The following is a 20,499-nucleotide window of genomic DNA, read 5'->3' on the forward strand; positions in this document are numbered from 1 at the left end:
AGTCTAGTCTCAAGGTCATACACAACGGGATACGCGACATAATAACACGTGCCGCGTGGAGTTACAAACTTACAAACAACAACAACAAACGACAAACATACAAGTGAAACTAATATAAGCGTGTTAATAATACATTTTTTGTAGACATTTTAATAAAATGTCTGTTTAGAAATGTCTACAATTATAATTCTAAACATTTCAAACAATTTTTTTAAAACTTAAACTGATAAAAGAGTTCAAATTATTAAGAAATTTCACCAGTGAATATACAATACAATATTATACAGTGAGTATACATACAATTTTGTAAATTATAACAAAAATTAAAGATTTTTTTTTTAATTGTTATAAATAATTGTATAATTTAAGTTATACAATATACACGTACATATATACAGGGTGTTCAGTAAGTCAGGAAACGGGTTTCTATTGTTCTCATTGTTTGTAACAATGAGAACAATAGAAACCCGTTTCCTGACTTACTGAACACCCTGTATATACTCGTATACGAGTTCATAGTAGATTTTAATTTATATAGTGTTCTATGAGTAAGGAAAAATGTTTCTACTGTTCTCATTGTTCGTAGTAATTGATCTGTTTCCTTATTTTTTGAACACTCCGTATAGGGATATTAAATACGTCTTAATTATTGTTATCATTGCCTACTTAATTGTATGTAAATTTTATTACAAAAACAGTATATTATTGGGAATAGAAAGCGTACTTTTAGCTTCGATGCGAAGCTGAGCAGGTTTGGTTTTGATTAATTTTTATGTCTGTTCCTAAAAATTTTCAGCTCTCACTGATCCGGTTTTAATGATCAATACATCAAATGAAGCCGATTTTAATTTAATTGAATTTATAGTCGTCGAAAATTGGACAAAAAAATCTCAAAGTTACAAAACCATTAAACAAACATGGCATTTTCAAAAAAAAAATCTGCGATTTAAAATTGGTATAACTTTATTTTAAAAATACCGATTCTATCAAACTTTTATAACAATATAATAGAAACAATAAGCTTTCTTATTATATACTTTTTATAAATGTCCAATGAAAAAATCAAGTACAAGAATGGGTTTGAAAGAGACCACCTATACGTGTATAAACATTATTTTAAAACTCAATTTTTATAAATATTCGGGAAAGTCTGGTAATATCAAGTTTTTGAAATGTATTAAAATGTTAAAAAAAAAATTTTTCTGACGATTGTTCTGAGAGATCTCGGTTATCAAAGCAAAAAATATAGTTTAAAAAAGCTAAAAAACACGCTTTTAAAGCACATCGAACTAAAAAGTTCAAAATAATTTTTAGTTTCATGTTATGATAGTAGTTACTATCAATATCATGGTTGTAACGGGTAACAGGAAATCAGGGTTCGATTCCGGAGATGGAGTCTGAGAAACGGCTACCACATCCAAGAACATCCCGGAACGTGGAGGTAGTGACGAAAAATGACAATACAGCAATCATTACACTCTATATCTCTAAATGAGAATAAAGCGTATTAATATATAAGTTNTCCCCGTAATCGGAATAAATACACTCTATATCTCTAAATGAGAATAAAGCGTATTAATATATAAGTTTTAATAGTAATTAGAATATATATATATATATACATGTAAAGCGACCTAAGTACGTAAACGTATCATGCACGAGTTATAGCCGCGTTTTGGGGACGGGCGTGGGGGGGAACGTTATACACGAGGCATATACGGCGGCGGTGGTAAGAATATATAATGGTCGCATAATATCGCGGCACTTTCGCTGGCGTCGAAGACGCGATGTCCCCGGCGTGATCCTCGGGCGTCAAAAGGTTAGTAGCGTTGATGGCGACGGTGCGCGAGTATGGATCGGTTCGTCGACATTGTCACTTTAACAACGGGAAAAAGACTACGGTGTCATTAGTGGCGGGACGTCGTCGGCCGTGGGACTTTGCACCGCGGCATATAACGCGCGCTGTTGGTCAGTCAAATACTCATAGTAGGGCGACGGCTGATAAAGGTGATACGAGTCACAGGGCATCGTGTATAACGAAGTGGGCCGTGTCAGTCACAATAAAAATTTGTCATATATATACAATTGATGACACGCACACGTATACAGGTACGAAAACCAAAAATAAAAAATTGTACAGGAAACTAGTGTTTGCGGTGATTGGTGAGCGGGGTGGGGTGAATGCGTTACGACAGTCTAGTCTCAAGGCTATAGACGACGGGATACGCGACATAATAACAAGTGGCGCGTGGAGTTACAAACTTACAACAAACAACATATATATGAAACTAATATAAGCGTGTCAAAAAATTATTTTCAATTAAGTAAATTATTTAACATGCGTTTAATATTCAAGAGAAATTTTAAATCATAGAAATTATAAATTATAATAGAAATAAAAAAATTGCAATAGTACCAATTATGAAATTTAACAGATTTGCATTGAGGCGTTTTTTATGACAGTGATATTAATCACTGTCTGATATCATCTATACTTGTTCCAACTATGTCGTTACCCCATTGTGCTGGTGTTTTAAAATTGAAAGTGCCATAACTTTATATTCTTAATCAGATATAAGTTTATAATAAATAAATATAAAGATATAATAAATATTTTATTAGAACTATGAACACACGTTGTAAATATCCATTTCCTACTTTATATTTCTTATTTTTAATTGTCCACTATTTTCTATTTAATTTAATAAGGTTATTAATCTTGAAAAAACTACATGCATTATATTTTACTGACAAAGTCACTTATTTTTATTGAATTTCATGATCTACTACACTATTCCCATAGTAATTATAGTTAGAAAATTTCTACTGAAGTCGTGTTTTCATTTTAATTGCAAATTAATTCGAAAATGAATATACAAATTAATTAGACCTTAATTAAAAAACTGTGGCTATACAAGAATAATTTATGATAACTAAATAAATGATTCAATTTTTAATTAAATTACATATTTTATCGCATTTAAACATTGTATTTATTTACATATAAAAACATATTATACTTTGAAAACATTTTTGACATGTATCCCATACAGAAAACTATAATCCTGAAAAAACATAACTGTTAAAAAGGGTCAAGTTCTAGAATATCCCCCCCTTAAAAAAATACATGCCTATCAAAATAGTGATATCTATATTGTAGTGAAGTCTGTTTTTTAATTTATTAACTCACTTTATACGTACTTCTATTAGTAACACAGCACTTTTATTTGTATCGTTTAACACTTGGCCAGTTTTTGTCTACTTTGTGGGCTAAAATCGACTTTGCCGTACTATATAATGAATCTCGGGAAAAACTATTTTTTCCGCTAAGTTTTTTCTCCTTCCCATCACCCACATAATATCTAATTGAATATTGAGTCAGTATTTGGCCACAAGTGTTTAACAACAAAAATAAAAGGACAGTGTTGCTACGTGTGAAGTGAGTTTATAAATTAAAGAACTTGGCCGCAATGTAGATATCATTATTTTGATAGGCATACTATTTTAGACTTCTATCTTTTTACAGCATCCTAAGCTTCTAGAGCTCAATCTACACTTAAAATGTCAAGAACCTATCTTAAGTAGAAACCGAAATAGGGGGTTTGAAAAACCAAATAAAATGTTTCGTGTGAAGATACACTTACATTGCTAAAATTTAGCCCGCCACACTGCCGTGTATTATAATTTATAATACACATAAATAAACAATATAATTTACCGTTACCAATTACGAAAATAATGATTTACAAACCAATTTAGCAATTTTTTTTGTTCATTATATGTTTTTGATGAAAAATAAGTCTGCTATTTTTGTATGATATGCCATCCACTCAAAAAATTTTAGGCCAGTTCTGAGTTCCAGCGTTGCGTAGGATCTAATACTGTCTTTTTTTATAGGCTCAGTTGTAGCCTTAGCACCAGGACCGAACAAAATGTGAACAAGAAAATTGGGCACCCTTGGAATCAATTTCTCAGTTTATTTGTAACCTTTCTTTTGCTTATTACATCATAAACTTGGAAAAGGGATCATTTGCATTGAAATGTCGCCTTCTATTTTCAGACACCTTGTTCTTTGAAAACCTTAAGGTACGGTCTGCCAGGCGCGACGTGTCGTGGCGACCGGTCGCCGTGATTTGTCATCAATATCTATTTTTATAGAAATTGTATAATCTGGTCTGCAAGACGCGACAAGTCGCGGACATATCAACTTTTGGTCGCCGCGACCGAAGACTTACTGCTGCAGGAGCAGTATACGCGCGACACATCTCGACAACACTATGTCAAAATTAGTATTTTCATCGTCATCAGACGAAATATTAATTCAAGAAGTTCAAAATAACCCTATATTATATAATATAGCTGCTACGGATTATAAAAATATTATAATTAAGGACACAATTTGGAAAGAAATATCGGCAAAAATTGGAAAATCTGGTATATAATATAATATAATAATTTTCATTACATTTATTCAAGAACATAAAATAATTCTGAAATGTATTTAATCATTTTGTAGTAGATGAAACGAAAAAGCGCTCGAAAAATATTAGAGATACGTAATAAAAGAACGAAATAAAAGGAAACTGGGAACTGGATCGGCAGCATCAAACAAAAAAAAGTGTTCATTGGCAACACATCTCATTTTTTTGGACCAAGTTGAATGTGAACGAGAGTATGTATTAAAATTATATATTATTTATAATTTAAAAAAAAAATGGGTATTCATAAAAGTAATATCATAGAGATCTCTAATTTATTGTACCTAGTTGGTAAAAAAAGAATGTAATAAAAACAATTTAATCTTCATATAATTTTAATATTATTTGATTACAGTATTATTAAATAATCATAAATAATTTTCATATGTAAAAATTGTAATATACGATAAATAACTAAAATTTTCAGCTCGACTTGTAACGTAACTATAGATCATATTATGGACGTTCCTTGCGATGAAGAAAATGGCGTTGATACACTATGTGAAGCAGCTAATAATTTACCGTCCGAAACTTTAATTAAAAAGCATGGTATTACTAAATCAAAAAATGTTGCCGATTTATTAGTGAATAATTCAGAGGAACAAAGTTTGTTTATTAAGAAAATGATGAATCAAAATAAACAAATATTGGAAAAGAAAGAAGAAAGTTTCGATGAACTTGATTTATTTTTGAAAACTATGGCCGTTACAGCTAAAAAATTACCAACCAAAGGACAACTCGAAGCTAAGAGAAAATGTTTTCATTGATGATTGAACTTAAAGAAAAGTATTTGTTAGACGAACAACCTATACACCCGCATGCTGTTCAACAACATTTTCAAATATTGCATTCCTTTCAGCCTTCCCCATCAGGAAGTATGTACTCAAGATCTTCAGACTCACAGTTTTCCATGTACAACTATGATAACCCCCCTACTGCATAACATTTTACAATCTGTAATATGTTTTACTTTGATCTTCAATTTTTATATTCGCTTATTTACTTATTGAGTATTAAAAATTTTAATTTTTATTATTTTTTTGTAAATATAAAATCTACGTTTATTTTGTATGATGTATAAATACTTCTATATTTTTTTCATTAACATTTACTTGTTGAGTATTTTATAATTTTTATTAAAAGTTGTATTTTTATTATGTTTGGTAATTTAATAATAAACATTTATGTGATTTTTTATTTAATTGTAATTATTATTTTATAACTTTAACACGTTGATGACGGTGGGTGTTACCGGTGTTACCTAGACTGTTTTCATTGATAGACGATGGAAGGCACCCATGCCACCCGTATATTTCTTCATTTGACTTAACTTTCTTAGTTTAAAATGTTATTATATTTTTCTATTCCATTGTTTACAGATGCAGGTGGCACCGGTGACACCCATGTATTTTATTATAGATTTGAATTTACCTAATTGATACGAATCGAATGGTACCAAAATTTTCCACCAGAACTCACTGAAAGTGAATTTATAACAATTTAAATTTTTGAAGACTGTGGACAGACTATTAAAAACGGGTCTCGTCGCCAACGTGTTAATTATTCGTTATGATTTTGGTTGCCAAGAAAGAGCCCTTTCGTTATTAAAAAATTCTTTGAACAAAAAAATGCTACTATCGCCTTCTTTACCAAAAGAATCAATTTCCACAGCAACAAATTTATAATTCGCATCCACCATTGCCAGAAGTACAATTGAAAAAAAATCTTTATAATTATGAAATAATGACCCAGAATTGCTTGGACTTTGTATACGGACATGTTTTCCATCAATTGCTAAAATACATTTTGGGAAATTCCATTTGTATGAAAATTCTGCGGATTTTTGTTTATAATCAATATTTTTTGAATCAGGCAAAAAAATGGGCATCAATTTAATTTTCAATTCAGCTAGTGTTTTTTTTATAATTATGTTTAAATAGTTATGACTGATACGAAAAGCGAATGCTAATGATCTCAATGATTCACCAGTGGCAAGATACCTATTTAAAAAGAATTCAAACTTAATTACTACCGTAAATACTGTTAATGCGCCACTGGTAGGTATAGATACAATTTACAAAATTTTAAATTAATTATAAATAACTTAAAGTAACTGCTAATTTTTCTGCCGGCGATATAGGATTCTTAACTTGATTGTTAGGTGGTAAAGTTAATTTTTCTTCCACCAAAGATAATAAAAAATTTAATTGTTCATAATTAATTCGGAAATATTTACGAAACTTAACGTGATTGTTTGTTAAATGTCGATTAATTAATATTTCAAAAAATCCTTCACTTTTGCGATTTTTTAAGATATTGTCCGTTGTTTTTCTTTTCTTTGGCATTAAATAAGATAATAATCTAGCCTCATCCATTAAGAGGAGACTTAAAATATTATTATTATTAAGAATAAATTGTATAAGAATTTATTTATATTACTCGCGTAATGCGTACTTGAAGAGATATAAAACTGAATTGACAATATTACTGTTAGTGAAAACAGGCCGAAAATAATAATTTTATCTTCGCGGTCGTCACTTGTAGTCCATAACAGTCGCGACGATAGTTCATGATCGCCGGTCGTCGCGCCCGGCAGACCGTACCGTACCTAAAACATCTAGTCAGCACGGGCTTGCTTAACATTTACTTTTTCAGATCTCAGATACATGGATGTCCGCAAAAAGGGACAACTTCTCCTCCCTTGGTTTTATATTAGATTAATTTTTATAAAAAAACTTATTTACTTCCAAATTTTATTAATTAAAAATCAATTTTTTCAATTTAAATTAAATTTAATCATGGATTTGGAGCTAAGAGCGATGATTATGGATTGATGACTTGTAGAACTCGTAGTTATATGTTAATTATTAAAAATTTACTTGATAAGTGTAAAATTAACTATTTATTAATATTAATATATATATATATATATATATATATAATTCTCAAATAATTTGTACTTAACCATATAACATGAAAGAAAACATGATACTGTCAATACTTGATCATTAAACGTAAGGCTATATTATATTTTGCGACATATGGGGCAAATTATCCAACTAGAATCAAGTCCAATAAAAATACAATCGAATGATCTATGATGGATTTATCTAGAATGATCTTTAATTTAAACACTTTTTTATGCGTGGTTTCCAAAAAGTAGTGATTCCAATGGTAGGGGTGGTCTCGGTTACCACTTCCTAATTAATAGAATATTTAAACCGAATATTAAAAATGTATTTTGCCTCCACTTTAATAGTTCCTGCAGAAATTTTCATACTGTTATCAAACTAGATAGTAATGAACAAGTCATTAAAATATCACATTTATAATATTAGCATATCCCTAAATTATATTTTGCGCCTAGAAAATTTCAAAATTTTTATTCAAAACAGTTTAATCCCGAATTTCTACAATTTACAAATAAAACATTCTATAAGTAAATTGTGCCACTAACATTTTTAAATTGAGTCTTAAACGTTGTTCATTGGAAAATTTATAGAAAATAAAGTTTTTTTTCAAAAGATACTAAAGTAAAAATTATAATCAAAGTGTTTTTTCACAAAAAAACTGAGCAAACATCTCCCGTGAACGGATATTCGAAATTTACAAAAACACTACTATATATTTCACAGGAACTATTTATGTCCTGCGTTGAACTTTCCAAAGATTCTCAGTGAATCATTTGTACTGTTAGAAAAAATAGTTAGGTAATATTTTAATTACAGAAATAATTTATTTCTCAACTTCATAAACAAATTTCAAGTACATTTTAAGTAATTTCATGTACTATTAATGAACTTCAAGGTTTTGAATAATTGCAAATAATACATAACATGATTATCCTTTGAAAACTTTAGAATAATTCATAAATTGAATTTGTTTTATGTAATCTTACTTTATTCAAAGTTATTGTGTAGAAAAATATACATAAGGAATGTATTTTTTTTATACAATAAAGTAAAATAATTGCGTGATTTCCGTTTGAATTGTATGTTAAAATGATAATTTACAAGTAATATAAAATAAAAAAACAAAAAAAAAAATGTAAACGATATGTGTTGAAAGTCCTTATAATAGTAGCACATATTGCGTGTGGGTATCACATACATGTGATTAATAATTGGTAAACTGGTTAGTAAATGCGAAAGTAGGTTATAATTGTAAAAAAAATCCTTAAAAACAATTTTTAATATTCATCAACACATAAATATACGGTAAGAGACCTTGACTTCTAGATTAATTTTAATAATGAAAGAAGAAAATTATCGTAATACAATAAATTTGAACATATGCATTAGTTGGAAGTTGTGAAAATAATAACAGTTTTTAAGTTATGAAATCATTGTAAGAAATGATCCATAAATTCCCAAAACGTCAGTATGATATTTTTTATATACACGTTAATTTTACAAACAAATAGTGTAATTATATCATTATATAATGATTAAATGTAATTATATAAATTCGTACACAAATATACAATTTTTATCACTATTTATCCAAAATTTTCCTTACATTGTATGCATTACAACTTCCAAATATATAGTACAAATTCATATATATGAAAATTTGGACATTTTTTTCTAGAGTTTGTCTAGTTATATGAATGACTAATATACCTAGTCCTTCAAACTATATTAGTGAGGGTGTTAATTTTAGTTTTGAAAAAGAGGTTTATTAAGAGATTAGCATGTAGTAGAAAAAATTCAGTCTGCTCTCCAGAAGAATCAGACCATTTCCACGCGATTAGAAAGTAGAACTTTTCTAACTTGACCTTTGAAAATGCTCTGGAAATACTAACATATATAAATTTAAATTAAAGCTTATAATATACTTTATTTTGAAAAAATTGACCTCTGAACTGTCCACATAGTGAAAATGACTGTCAAAGTTAAAGAAAAACTTTAAATTAGTGGACTCTACCTTGCGTATTAAGAAAGGAGATCAAACTCCTCATTTTTTTATTCGAAAATATTTATTTTGACTTTGAACTATTATAACTTTAAAAAGATTATTTTTATTTTAAAATACCTAAATAAGGCAGTACACCAATTTTTATGAAAATTATATTAATTTTAACTTACATTTAATATAATGTTAACCTTATTTAAAATTTTTTACCTTTTTAAGTCGAAAATATACAACTTTGAAATTTTGAACTAGCTTACATCGTCCTTTTTATCTATTGCTAAATTCGATGTACGGTTGCCGCGTTAGTAACACTAATGTCATTCATGTACAAGTACGAGATTTGAACCCTGTACGTCAAATTGACTTTTTATGAATTATTTTCTCAATTCTTTTTAAGTTGAAAAAAAATTCAAAATTCATTTAGTTATTATCTTATTAAAAATGAATATCAAGGACCCATCAATGTAGTCTTGCTTTGTTAATTTCTTATTCATATTAAAATAATATTACTATCTTTTAGCTTCGATACGAAGCTGAGAAGGTATTAATTTTACTATGATGTGTTTTTTTTTGTCTGTTGCCACTTTTTTCAGCTTTCACTGGACCGATTTTGATAAATAATATNTGCCACTTTTTTTCAGCTTTCACTGGACCGATTTTGATAAATAATATGTCAAAAGATCACAAATCGTATCTAATTGAAAACATTACCCTTAAAAATTTTTAAAAATTACAATTTTTAAATTCGTTAAATTTCATCATTTTTTTCACCATTTTTTCTTAAAACTTCGATAACTTTTTCATAAATTAACAAATCAATATAATTTTTGTTTGTATTAAAACCTTAGATATTTCGCTTTTATATGATATCATTTTTTTGAAAATCTAACACTTATCCTGCTCACAAGGGGGGGATTTAAAATAGCAACTTTTTTTATAAAAACTAACTTCTTCAACTTAATTTTTGAAAATGTTTCGGAAATACTGCGTCCTTAAACATATACCAAATGAAAGCTTATGTCATGCACTATAAAATAAAAAAAAAATTTGTCCCGACACTTTATCTTCTACGTGCAAACGACTGCCGTAGTAAAAAAAATTGTATTTTTGTGTTAAAATTTTCGATTTTAAAATGCTATAACTTTTCGAAAAATGTTTATATCAATACAAATTTTTTTTCTTCTAAATATATTATATGTACTTCTTTCATTTGACATACTTTTTATTAAAATTGGACAATTTCTCTTTATATATTGGGGGCGTTCAAAACTTGAAACATTGTATAAAAAATAGAACTTTTTCAACTTAATTTTTGAAAATGTTTGGGAAATACTGCGTCCTTTAAACATATATTAAATTAAAGGTTATGTCATGTACTATAAAATGAAAAAATAAATTTGTCCTGACACCTTATTTTCTATGAGTAAATTACCACCGAAATTAAACAAAAAATGTAATATTTGTAAAAAAAATTAGCTCCTATCGTGATGTTAATTATATTTAAAACTACCATAACATAAGTTATATAACCATAATTTATATTGAAACCTTAAGTATTTTCTTGTCATTTAACATAAATTTTTTTTAAATTTGAATCTTAACTTTCCCAAAATGAGGAATTTAAAATAGCAGCTTTTTCACAAATAGTTATTTTTTTCAACTTAACTTTTAAAAATGTTCCAGAAATACTGCGTCCTTTAAACATATTTCAAATTAAAGCTTACAATAAATAGTATAAGATCAAAAAAAATCTTTTCATCTATCAGAAAATGGCCGTTGAATTTAACAAAAAATAATTTTTGTGTAAAAATCATTGTTTAAAATAAAAATTTTTATACTTAAAACTGCCATAAATTTTTGAAAAATGAAAAATTTATTTTTTATTTCGAAACCTTAGATATTTTTTTTTCGCTTGATATAAATTTTTTGAAAATTTGAACCTTAACTTGCTCAAAAGGGAGATTCAAAAAAGCAATTTTTGCACACAAGATAAGCTTTTACAATTTAATTTTTGAAAATGTTCCAGAAATATTAACACTTTTGTTTAATTTTAAATTAAAGTTTATATTATATACTTTTACTATGACAAAAAAATCGTAATATAGATTTTCTTCTTGATGAAAATGGCTACCGTATTAAAAATATTCTATTTTTGTGTTAAAATTGTGGATTTTGTATTTTATTTTATTTTAAAATATCTTACAAGGGGAATATACTGACTTTCATGAATATTATAACATTTAATTGACATATAATAAATTTCATAAGACATAAGAAATTATACTTATTAAAATTTTTTTACTTTTTTAAAGTTGAAAAAGTAATTTTTAAATTTGGGTTAGCTTAAATTGCTAATTTTATCATCCGGTGTAAGCAACGAACAGTAGTCGAATCGGTAACACTTGTGTCTTTTTCACTGAGCGTACGAGGTTCGAATCCACCTTGGACGACGAATATTATGCATTTTTTTTTAGTTAGAAAAAAATGTTGAAATCATTTGATTATTATCTCGTTTAGATTCAATAACTTAAATAAATATCAAGGTTCCCACCAATGTAGTCTTCCCTCGTGAGAAGAAATTTCTTATTTATGTTAATATTATTTTAGTATGTGGTTTTTTTGTGGCTACGATTTAGTTTCCCAGCCTTTACTTGACCTACTTTTTATAACGATACATCAAATGATTACAATTCGTATTTAGTTGAAGATATTACCCTTAAAAATCTCTTACTCAAATAAAAAGTAGCTTAACCAGCTTTTTCCATACAAACAATTAAAATCATTAATTTCTAATATTCTTAAAGTATTTATTGTTGAATTAGATTTGATATGATAAAAGTATTTAACTACAAAAGTAAATAATTTTACTTTGTAATTTATTAATTTTTTAACTCTATTTGCGTGTGCTACTACCAGTCTATAATATTCAAAATATTTTTGTAACACGTTGCTATATAAATCATAAATTAAAAAAAAAAATGATATTTAGTTTCACCTGAATTTAAAGATAGATTCTTACAATTATAATCAAATTTTATAATACGCTCAATTGAGTTAATTTTTTTAACAACATTTTGATTGGTTTTTTAGTTAAAGTTATGGTATTTATTTTATCTTTATTACAAATACTACAATTTAACTTTTATAATAATTAATAATTTTTTAGCATTAAAAATATGATATAAATATATAAAAACAATACAATTACAAATACTAAGTATTGTCGGATTGGTGGATACCGCGAGACTAAAAATAATACATTAGATACCATAGTACAATAAAGTGTTATCATATTACTTTGCAGTGTGCAGTTACGATAAACATATATATTATTTATTTTGCACATGTTATCTTAGATTTTAGTTAATCCCTACAAAGTAAATCATTAAAATTAATTAGGTTATGAATATTTCAAATTTAGAATCTTTTTAAACACCAAAAGTTGTATAGAAAATATTAAAATGATTTCTATTAAGAATATTTTATTATTATAATAAAAATGAACAAATAAAACTAGTGATTTTAAAGAAATATTGAGCTTTTCTCATAAATTTACTGTAAATAGTAATCTTAACAATACCACTTTTTTAATATTCATAAAATTTTCTATTTAATAATGTAAATTTCAAACTTGAAAGTTGAGTTAAATAAAATAAATTGAAACATTATTTTATTATAAGTTTTCATTAAAATGAACTTTAAAGGACCAAAAAATAAAAATTAATAGTATGAAAACAAATTTTTTTTTTGTTTTTAATTATTTTTATATGTATATATACTTGTTTTCTACTAATTAATAATAATCTCAAAGAAGAGACGATAGAAAATTAAAAATCTGCGGAAAATGGACGTGTTCATTGATTTAAGTTATATTTACATGAAAATAATTAACAATTAATGGCATTTCAAAAAAGATTCAAAATTATAAAACACATATCGATCGCATGATGTTAAATAATATACACGTATTAAAAGAGTGCATATTACTAATAGGTTATTAAGAGCCTATTATTTGCTAATAATTTATATATCAATATAAATAATAATTTCATAAGTGTTTTGAATATCTTTTTTTTAAATCATTAATATATAAATTGAGAATTTAAATTTTAAATTGCTAAATAATAATAATGAGATGGACAATTTTTCACAAAGATTAATTTAGTTGGAATTAAACATTAATTTTAACAGCATAATCATCAAAAACTATGTGCGAATATTTAGTTTTCTTTTTTTTCAATGCTGACATTTTTTCTAAAGAAATATCTCATAAGTTTTTGGAAACTTGACTTTAGTTCGTATTTAATTATATTTTTGTTGCGATCTTTTTCTTTCTGAAGATATTCGAAGTAACCATCATGTTTCATGATTTCAAGATTTCTAGGTGTAATATTTTCTTTATATTTTCCTAATTCGCGTGGCCTAGGATGTGTTACTGCTACAATAATATACTGTGATCCACGCATTACTATATCATTAATTACAATTTCATTTGTTTTTACGACACCAATTCCGATGTTAATGGAACTTTTCCAAATTATACAAGTTGAAAGTCGACACAATGTATTATCTTCATCTACATAAAATCATTCAGCTTAGTAAATAAATATTAATGAGTTTATAAATGTAAAATTATTTAGCCATAACTCGATTCTCATAAACGAAGGATTGTCATCAAAATAAGACGTTAGGTAAACCATAATAAATCGAATCTACACTTTTGACCTAAATGAGGTTTTGCATTAAAATAACATAAAACCTCTTTTTGTTTCTTATTGTTAATAAACGCGGTAACCACAAAATCATATTTTTCCTCCTATTCTGAAATAAGTTATATTATATTATAAGTTTTCATCATTAAATAACTCTCGAAACTGCTAAAAAATTTCGTGAAGTTATATTATCTGCATTATTAATTAAAAAAATTGATAAAACAATAAAAACATTTATTTAATAATTCGCTTTTAATGTAATTAAGATGAAAAAATGTAATTTATTTTCATTCAATCGTTAATACTATATTATTTACCGACTTTACCCCCCAACTGTACCTTTGTGCCTGTTGGGCAAAAATAATAAAAGGTGTTCTGGATTATAATCAATACGTTTTCTTTCTCATAATGAATGTATTCAACAATATTTTATTAAAAAAATTAAATTTTATATTTTATATTTTAGTAATATGAAATAAGAGATTATAAAATATAATACTGACTATGTAAGTAAACTATTTTTGGGTTTGTAACAAAGAATTGTTAATTTATTACTGTATAAAAGTACATAATACATTTTTTCGAAATTTTAATGGATATGTACTGTGGGTGTGTGTAATCTCGCACTTCATAGTGTTACATAAATCGATATACTATATATTAAATAGTATATTTTAAATATATATAAAATCGTTTAATTTGGTAATTTAAAAATAATATATTAAATATTGACCTGCGAAAATTCGGATCTTGAATCTTAAACTTTAATAACATAATATTATAATATATTTTCAGAACTTCTTAATAATACGGATTAATTATTATAACTTACATTTAATCATTTCATCCTCATTTGCTTCAAAATCAAAAGGCTCATCGTCTTTATCAAAATGTATATACAATTCATAAGGTACTTTTTTTCCTACATCATTAGAAACTGGACGAGATGAGAATAATAATCCAAAAACTGAATTGAATGGACCGTTATCACATTGACCTGTCCTGGCAATATAATTTGCATATGACTGTGCAAAAACATCCAACTAAAGATCATATTATTGTATTAATTACGTTAATATACTAGTAGTATAAAAGATAGTTTTTAAATATAATCTTGAGCGATTTTAATTAAATGTTCAAAAATATATGTAGTATAATAAGATATATGACCATTAGTTATGAAGCTATTTACATTTTTATAACTAACGCGAGAGTTACAACAGGTGAATCGCAGGTTTAAGTTGTCATTTGAATTATTAAAATTAATAAACCCAACCCAACCTTATTATGTATTGTATGTCATTATGTATGTCATTTCAAAATTTACTGGAACGGAGGAAATTTTTTTAACAGCCCACCATTTTACAAAGCCGCTTGTTTCATTCGATTCATTTATTAATACCTTAACTCTATTACACTTAATATAAAAAAATTATCATGACAGATATTTCGAAAATCATTTAGACGATAATAAATTAATAATTTTCAATGGAATAAAATGTTTATAAAAATAATTAAAATAGATATTCGATAGTTTAAAATATTCAAAAATTCCCATTACTAGTAAAAACTTATGATGAATCTGATTACGGTGACAAAGAGAAAGATTTTTAAAAGGAAGCTTATTGTATATTTTGAATAACTAAATAGGCAATATTAAGTATCATAGTCATTGAATACAAATTAATTTTCACTACATTTCTTAGATAAATTGTATTTTATTGAAGAACGGTTGACTTAAGGTATGGTTCGATCAGCAAGAGTGCAATTGATCGACCTCAGTTTTCAAATGTTTGTATTGCTACCCTCAAATGTCGTCTAAATGTTCTATGGACACTAAATTAATATAAGATACTATGATAAGTTTCCAAAAGCTAATAACTTTTTACTTATTACTATTTATTTAAAAATTATTTACTTCATTATTTTGTTTAAGAGGTTCTACACCATGCCAATTTCTAATACTATTTATTGAAGATAAATATTGTCTTTTTATTTTAGAATGCATGTCCATATCATGTCCCATTCCTTCATAGTAACCCATAAACTGTGAGTGATCATGTTTTAAATGTTTATCAAATTCGGACCATGCTTTATCTAAGCTGTACAAAAAATGTTTTTTTAAGACTTTACAACAATTTTTAATTTCGATACGAGAATAAGTATGTATTAATTTTACTATGATTTGTTTATTTATTTTTTTTATAAATCTGACACTTTACCTACCCACAGAGAGGGATTAATAATGACAACTTTTTTACAAAAAATAAACTTTTTCAACTTAACTTTAAAAGTGTTNAACTTAACTATGGACCATATTATTGAACGTTAAAATCGTTACTATACTAGTAATATACAGGGTGATTTTTTTATCATAACCCACTCAATTACTTGCAGAATAATAATAATTTAAACATTTTTTTTTTTTATTATCTTTAGTTACACATTATTCTTGAATTTTTAACTATGTAATACTTTTTAAGTTCATCCCTTATGCCTTGGAAGGGGGTCAACTTTGTTTTTTTAAATGGTAACACATATTTTTAATTTAATAAAATGTTTGAGTTTTTAATTTAATAGTAAATGGCATTTGAATTTTTAATATAACTTAATTCGTTTATTAGATATAATCATTTAAAGTTTCAAATTTTTGAATTAATATACAGGTATAATACACAAGGGATTACAAATACAGGTAGCTAATTGGTTTTTTATAACATCGATATTAGCAGGTACACAGCATTGTTATTATCAATTGTAGTAAGGCACATTGTTATGAGTTTATAAATACACTAACTGACAATACAGAAAGTATATCTATTGATAATCATAATTGATAATAAACAATCCGTGACTGAGACAGCAATGTCATAAAAATCCAATTAGCTACCTGTATTTACAATCCCATGTGTATTATACATGTATATTAACTCAAAATTTTGAAACTTTAAATGTTTATATCTAATAAGCTAATAAAGTTATATTAAAAATTCAAATGCCATTTACTATTGAATTAAAAACTCAAACATTTTATTAAATTAAAAATATGTGTTATCATTTAAAAAAACAAAGTTGACCCCCTTCCAAGGCATAAGGGATGAACTTAAAAAGTATTACATAGTTAAAAATTCAAGAATAATGTGTAACTAAAGATAATGAAAAAAGAAAATTTTTAAATTATTATTATTCTGCAAGTAATGGAGTGGGTTATGATAAAAAAATCACCCTGTATATGATAGTTTTAAAATATAAACTTGCATCACTTATAATTAAATGTTAAAAATTATATGTAGTATAATAAAATATGTAATCATTATTTAGGAAATTATTAATATTTTTATAGCTAGACGAAAGAAACAATTGCGGCCTGGAAATGTCTAGTGATGGAAATATCTAAACTCGCACTTGAAGGTGAAGCGCGGGTTTTGTTAAGTCATATACATATCTGTATATATATAATTTTATAATAAACATATGCATAATCTTATAAATAATTTTCATTTAACTTTTATAAGTATAAATTATTATAGATTATCTTTATAAGAAATTATATTAAAAACTTTTATTTCTACCTGTTGGACCAGAAGTATAGACACGATTAAATAAATTTACTTTAAACGTACGTTGATAGGTTTTGATATTATAAGAAAACAATTTTATAATATAATTTAAGTAACTTAGGCTTAAACATTATAAACAAAATAATCATAGAATTTTTATTTTATTTTGAGGCTCAGGTTGTTTGATATATATTGTTTTGTATTTTACAGTAATGTAAAAACCTGCGTTATATCTGTTTATGGTGACAAAGCGAAAGGTTATTGGAAGTGAGCTTACTTTATATTTTAAATAATTAAGTAGGATAAGTGTTATATTCATTGAATAAAAATTCATTTTCACTGCATTTCTTAGATAAATTAGAATATAATGAAGAACGTGTTCACTCAAGGTATGGTCCGATTAGCAAGAGTGTGACAATATGATCCTATAATAAGTTTCCAAACGCTAATAACTTTTTACTTATTACTATTTATTTAAAATTATTTACATCATTATTTTGTTTTAGAGGTTCTACATTATGCCAATTTCTAATATTATTTATTCCAGATAAATACTGTGTTTTTATTTTAGAATGTATGTTTAGATCATCTTCCATTCCATTATATCGTCCAATATACTGTAAGTGATCACATTTTAAATATTTATTCCATTCAGTCCATGCTATATCTAAGCTGTAGAAAATATATGTATTTTTAAGTCTTGACAACAATTTTTTTAAAATTGTAAATCATTTCATCTACCTCGTTTTCTCCTTTGTCAAACTCGTACTTTATATATTCTGTCTTGTTCCTACATATTCTTAAACCCTTTTTATTAATAGTTGATACCCATACCTCTAGCCTTTATTTAATTTCCTTCTTATTTTCTCCTATTATTGTATAGTCAGCAAACAACATACACCACGGCACCTCTCCTTATATTTCTCTAGTAATTTAAAATAATAGCTCCATTATTGACTTACCAGGCATAAATTCCTTTTAATAAGATTTTATTAAAAGATCCTTTAACCATCTAATGCCAACACCGCCTAATATTTTCTATTCTTCTACAGGCAAATCATCTGATTTCTTCTTTTCATTGAAGCCTCCCATACCTATTTCTCACTAATTAAATCTACCAGTCCTTAGTTCCACGAGATATCCTCTATTGTTCCTTTTGAGTACACTTTAAATTTTTTACATATTTAAATAAAGAAATGCGAATTAATACTCACTCCGTTATAAGATTACCAGATGTTCCGTAGTATGTATGTAATATTATTAATAATGTTAATAAAATCATTTGAATTATTTTTATCGTAAGCTGTATAAATTGACAAATTTATATATAGAGAGAAATTTTAGTAATTATTAGATTGCTTAACTATTTCATAATTTATACATTAATGGCGGTTAATTATAGTATCTTATTATTCATTCATTTGTATTAATAGCATAGTTAAACACAGATGCGAATAATCGACTATCGTCATTATTAGTATTTGTACAAAAACACATTATAATCTATAAATTATTTAGTACTGTTGAGTTTCATTATAGAAAAAAACAATTATAAATAATAAAATACGTTGATATATAAATTTTTTTTTAGTAATTACTCTCAAAACTTTTTTTTTAGAGTCAATTTTATATTTTCGGTCATTGCTTTTGTATTATAAATTGAAACAACCCTATTTAGTCTTAACTTATAGTTATAAAAGTTCAATAATAACACAAACGTAATTATTAATGATATATTTAAAACAATATAAAAAGTACAAAAACAATGATACACTTTAAGGTACAATAATACAATACGCAAAAGAAAAACTTATTGTCATAAACGTACTACGCAATAAGAGATTACCTTCGATACTCCCGAGGTTTTCTATCCTCTCCCCTACAATTCATTACATTTCGTCTTATATACTAAAATATTTTGTTTTTCTTCTTTTTACAAATACAATATTAATAATACAATCAAAAAATGTTTATAAATATTTATTCCTGGTTTAGTAACAATAGATCAGGAAATTACAATTAAACCAAACATTACAAAAATGTTTTACTTTTACTTTTAACAATAATTACCTATATTACATGGCTAAGTATTTTACACAAGACAAAGCAATCTTATCAAACTAATTGTAATTATTTTTATTAGAAGCTATACTAAAAATACGTGTTTTTTTAAAGTGGCCGTTAAAAATCAATTTTATTACAGAGACTTTATATTTTTTTCATGCTTATAAGAATGAGTTATGCAAAATTTAAGAACCTATGGTAAAATTAACATTTGCCTTCGGCGTTTGGAGCTACTTAAAATAGTTATCTCAAAAAAAAAATATTAATTTTTTACAATAAAATTTTTTATCATTAACTTAGAATAAGTTAATTTAAAAGAAAATTCAATTGAAGATTTTAGGATGATTTCAAAAATATAATTTTTATAATAGTTAAAAATTCAATTGCTATATTAGTTGCGAGTGGGCTTTTATATTAAAAATAAATTTTATATGAAATACTACCAAGTTTCCATTGAAGAGGCAGTAGGTTATTTTCCTTCGTTAAAACCAAATCATCCTTTTCTGGGACAGCTCCCAAAGATTTTTTCCATTTCGCTCGATATTGAAAAGTAGAAAAGTATTCAGTTTGCCATCGATTCCAAAATTGCTGTGTGAACTGCGTCACACTCTGTCATCTTCTAAACCAGTTGGTAGTTATTTTTTTAAAATCAGGTTCAGGTATTTTTAATCGGTAGTTCAGGTACTACCGATTAAAAAATGTGCTGGGGTTAATGCATTTAAATCAGACGGATCAATGGATAACGTCGTTATTGGCCTAGAATCAAGGCCG

General features: G+C 26.3%; 2 protein-coding genes across 2 annotated transcripts; both read right to left on the bottom strand.

Annotated features, from left to right (window-relative positions):
* Positions 1–6,045: 6,045 nt before the first annotated feature.
* Positions 6,046–6,802, bottom strand: LOC126902044 (uncharacterized; the record flags this gene model as incomplete). Its single annotated transcript, XM_050679067.1, has 2 exons — positions 6,046–6,506; positions 6,583–6,802. Coding segments are annotated over 2 exons (681 nt in total), but the record flags the coding sequence as incomplete, so codon positions are not given.
* A 6,348-nt stretch (positions 6,803–13,150) lies between these two features.
* Positions 13,151–19,021, bottom strand: LOC126902334 (uncharacterized). Its single transcript, XM_050679488.1, has 4 exons — positions 18,879–19,021; positions 18,153–18,336; positions 14,937–15,147; positions 13,151–13,968 (listed from the first exon to the last, which is right to left on the bottom strand). Exons 1-4 carry the CDS (start codon positions 18,944–18,946, stop codon positions 13,613–13,615), a joined length of 819 nt encoding a protein of 272 aa, XP_050535445.1. The 5' UTR covers positions 18,947–19,021; the 3' UTR covers positions 13,151–13,612.
* Between the last annotated feature and the right edge of the window lie 1,478 nt (positions 19,022–20,499).

Source organism: Daktulosphaira vitifoliae, unplaced genomic scaffold (genome assembly GCF_025091365.1).
Source record: "Daktulosphaira vitifoliae isolate Bord-2020 unplaced genomic scaffold, ASM2509136v1 Scaffold_3, whole genome shotgun sequence".
Lineage (NCBI taxonomy): Eukaryota > Metazoa > Arthropoda > Insecta > Hemiptera > Phylloxeridae > Daktulosphaira > Daktulosphaira vitifoliae.

Bases quoted from the DNA above. Each gene is read 5' to 3' on its own strand.
- LOC126902334 (XM_050679488.1), bottom strand. From the start codon at position 18,946: ATGATTTTATTAACATTATTAATAATATTACATACATACTACGGAACA. The intron at 15,148-18,152 runs GTAAATAATTTT...TATGATCTTTAG, and splicing joins CTCTAAAACAAAATAATGAT to TTGGATGTTTTTGCACAGTC. The intron at 13,969-14,936 runs GTAAGTTATAAT...GATTTTATGTAG, and splicing joins TGAGGATGAAATGATTAAAT to ATGAAGATAATACATTGTGT.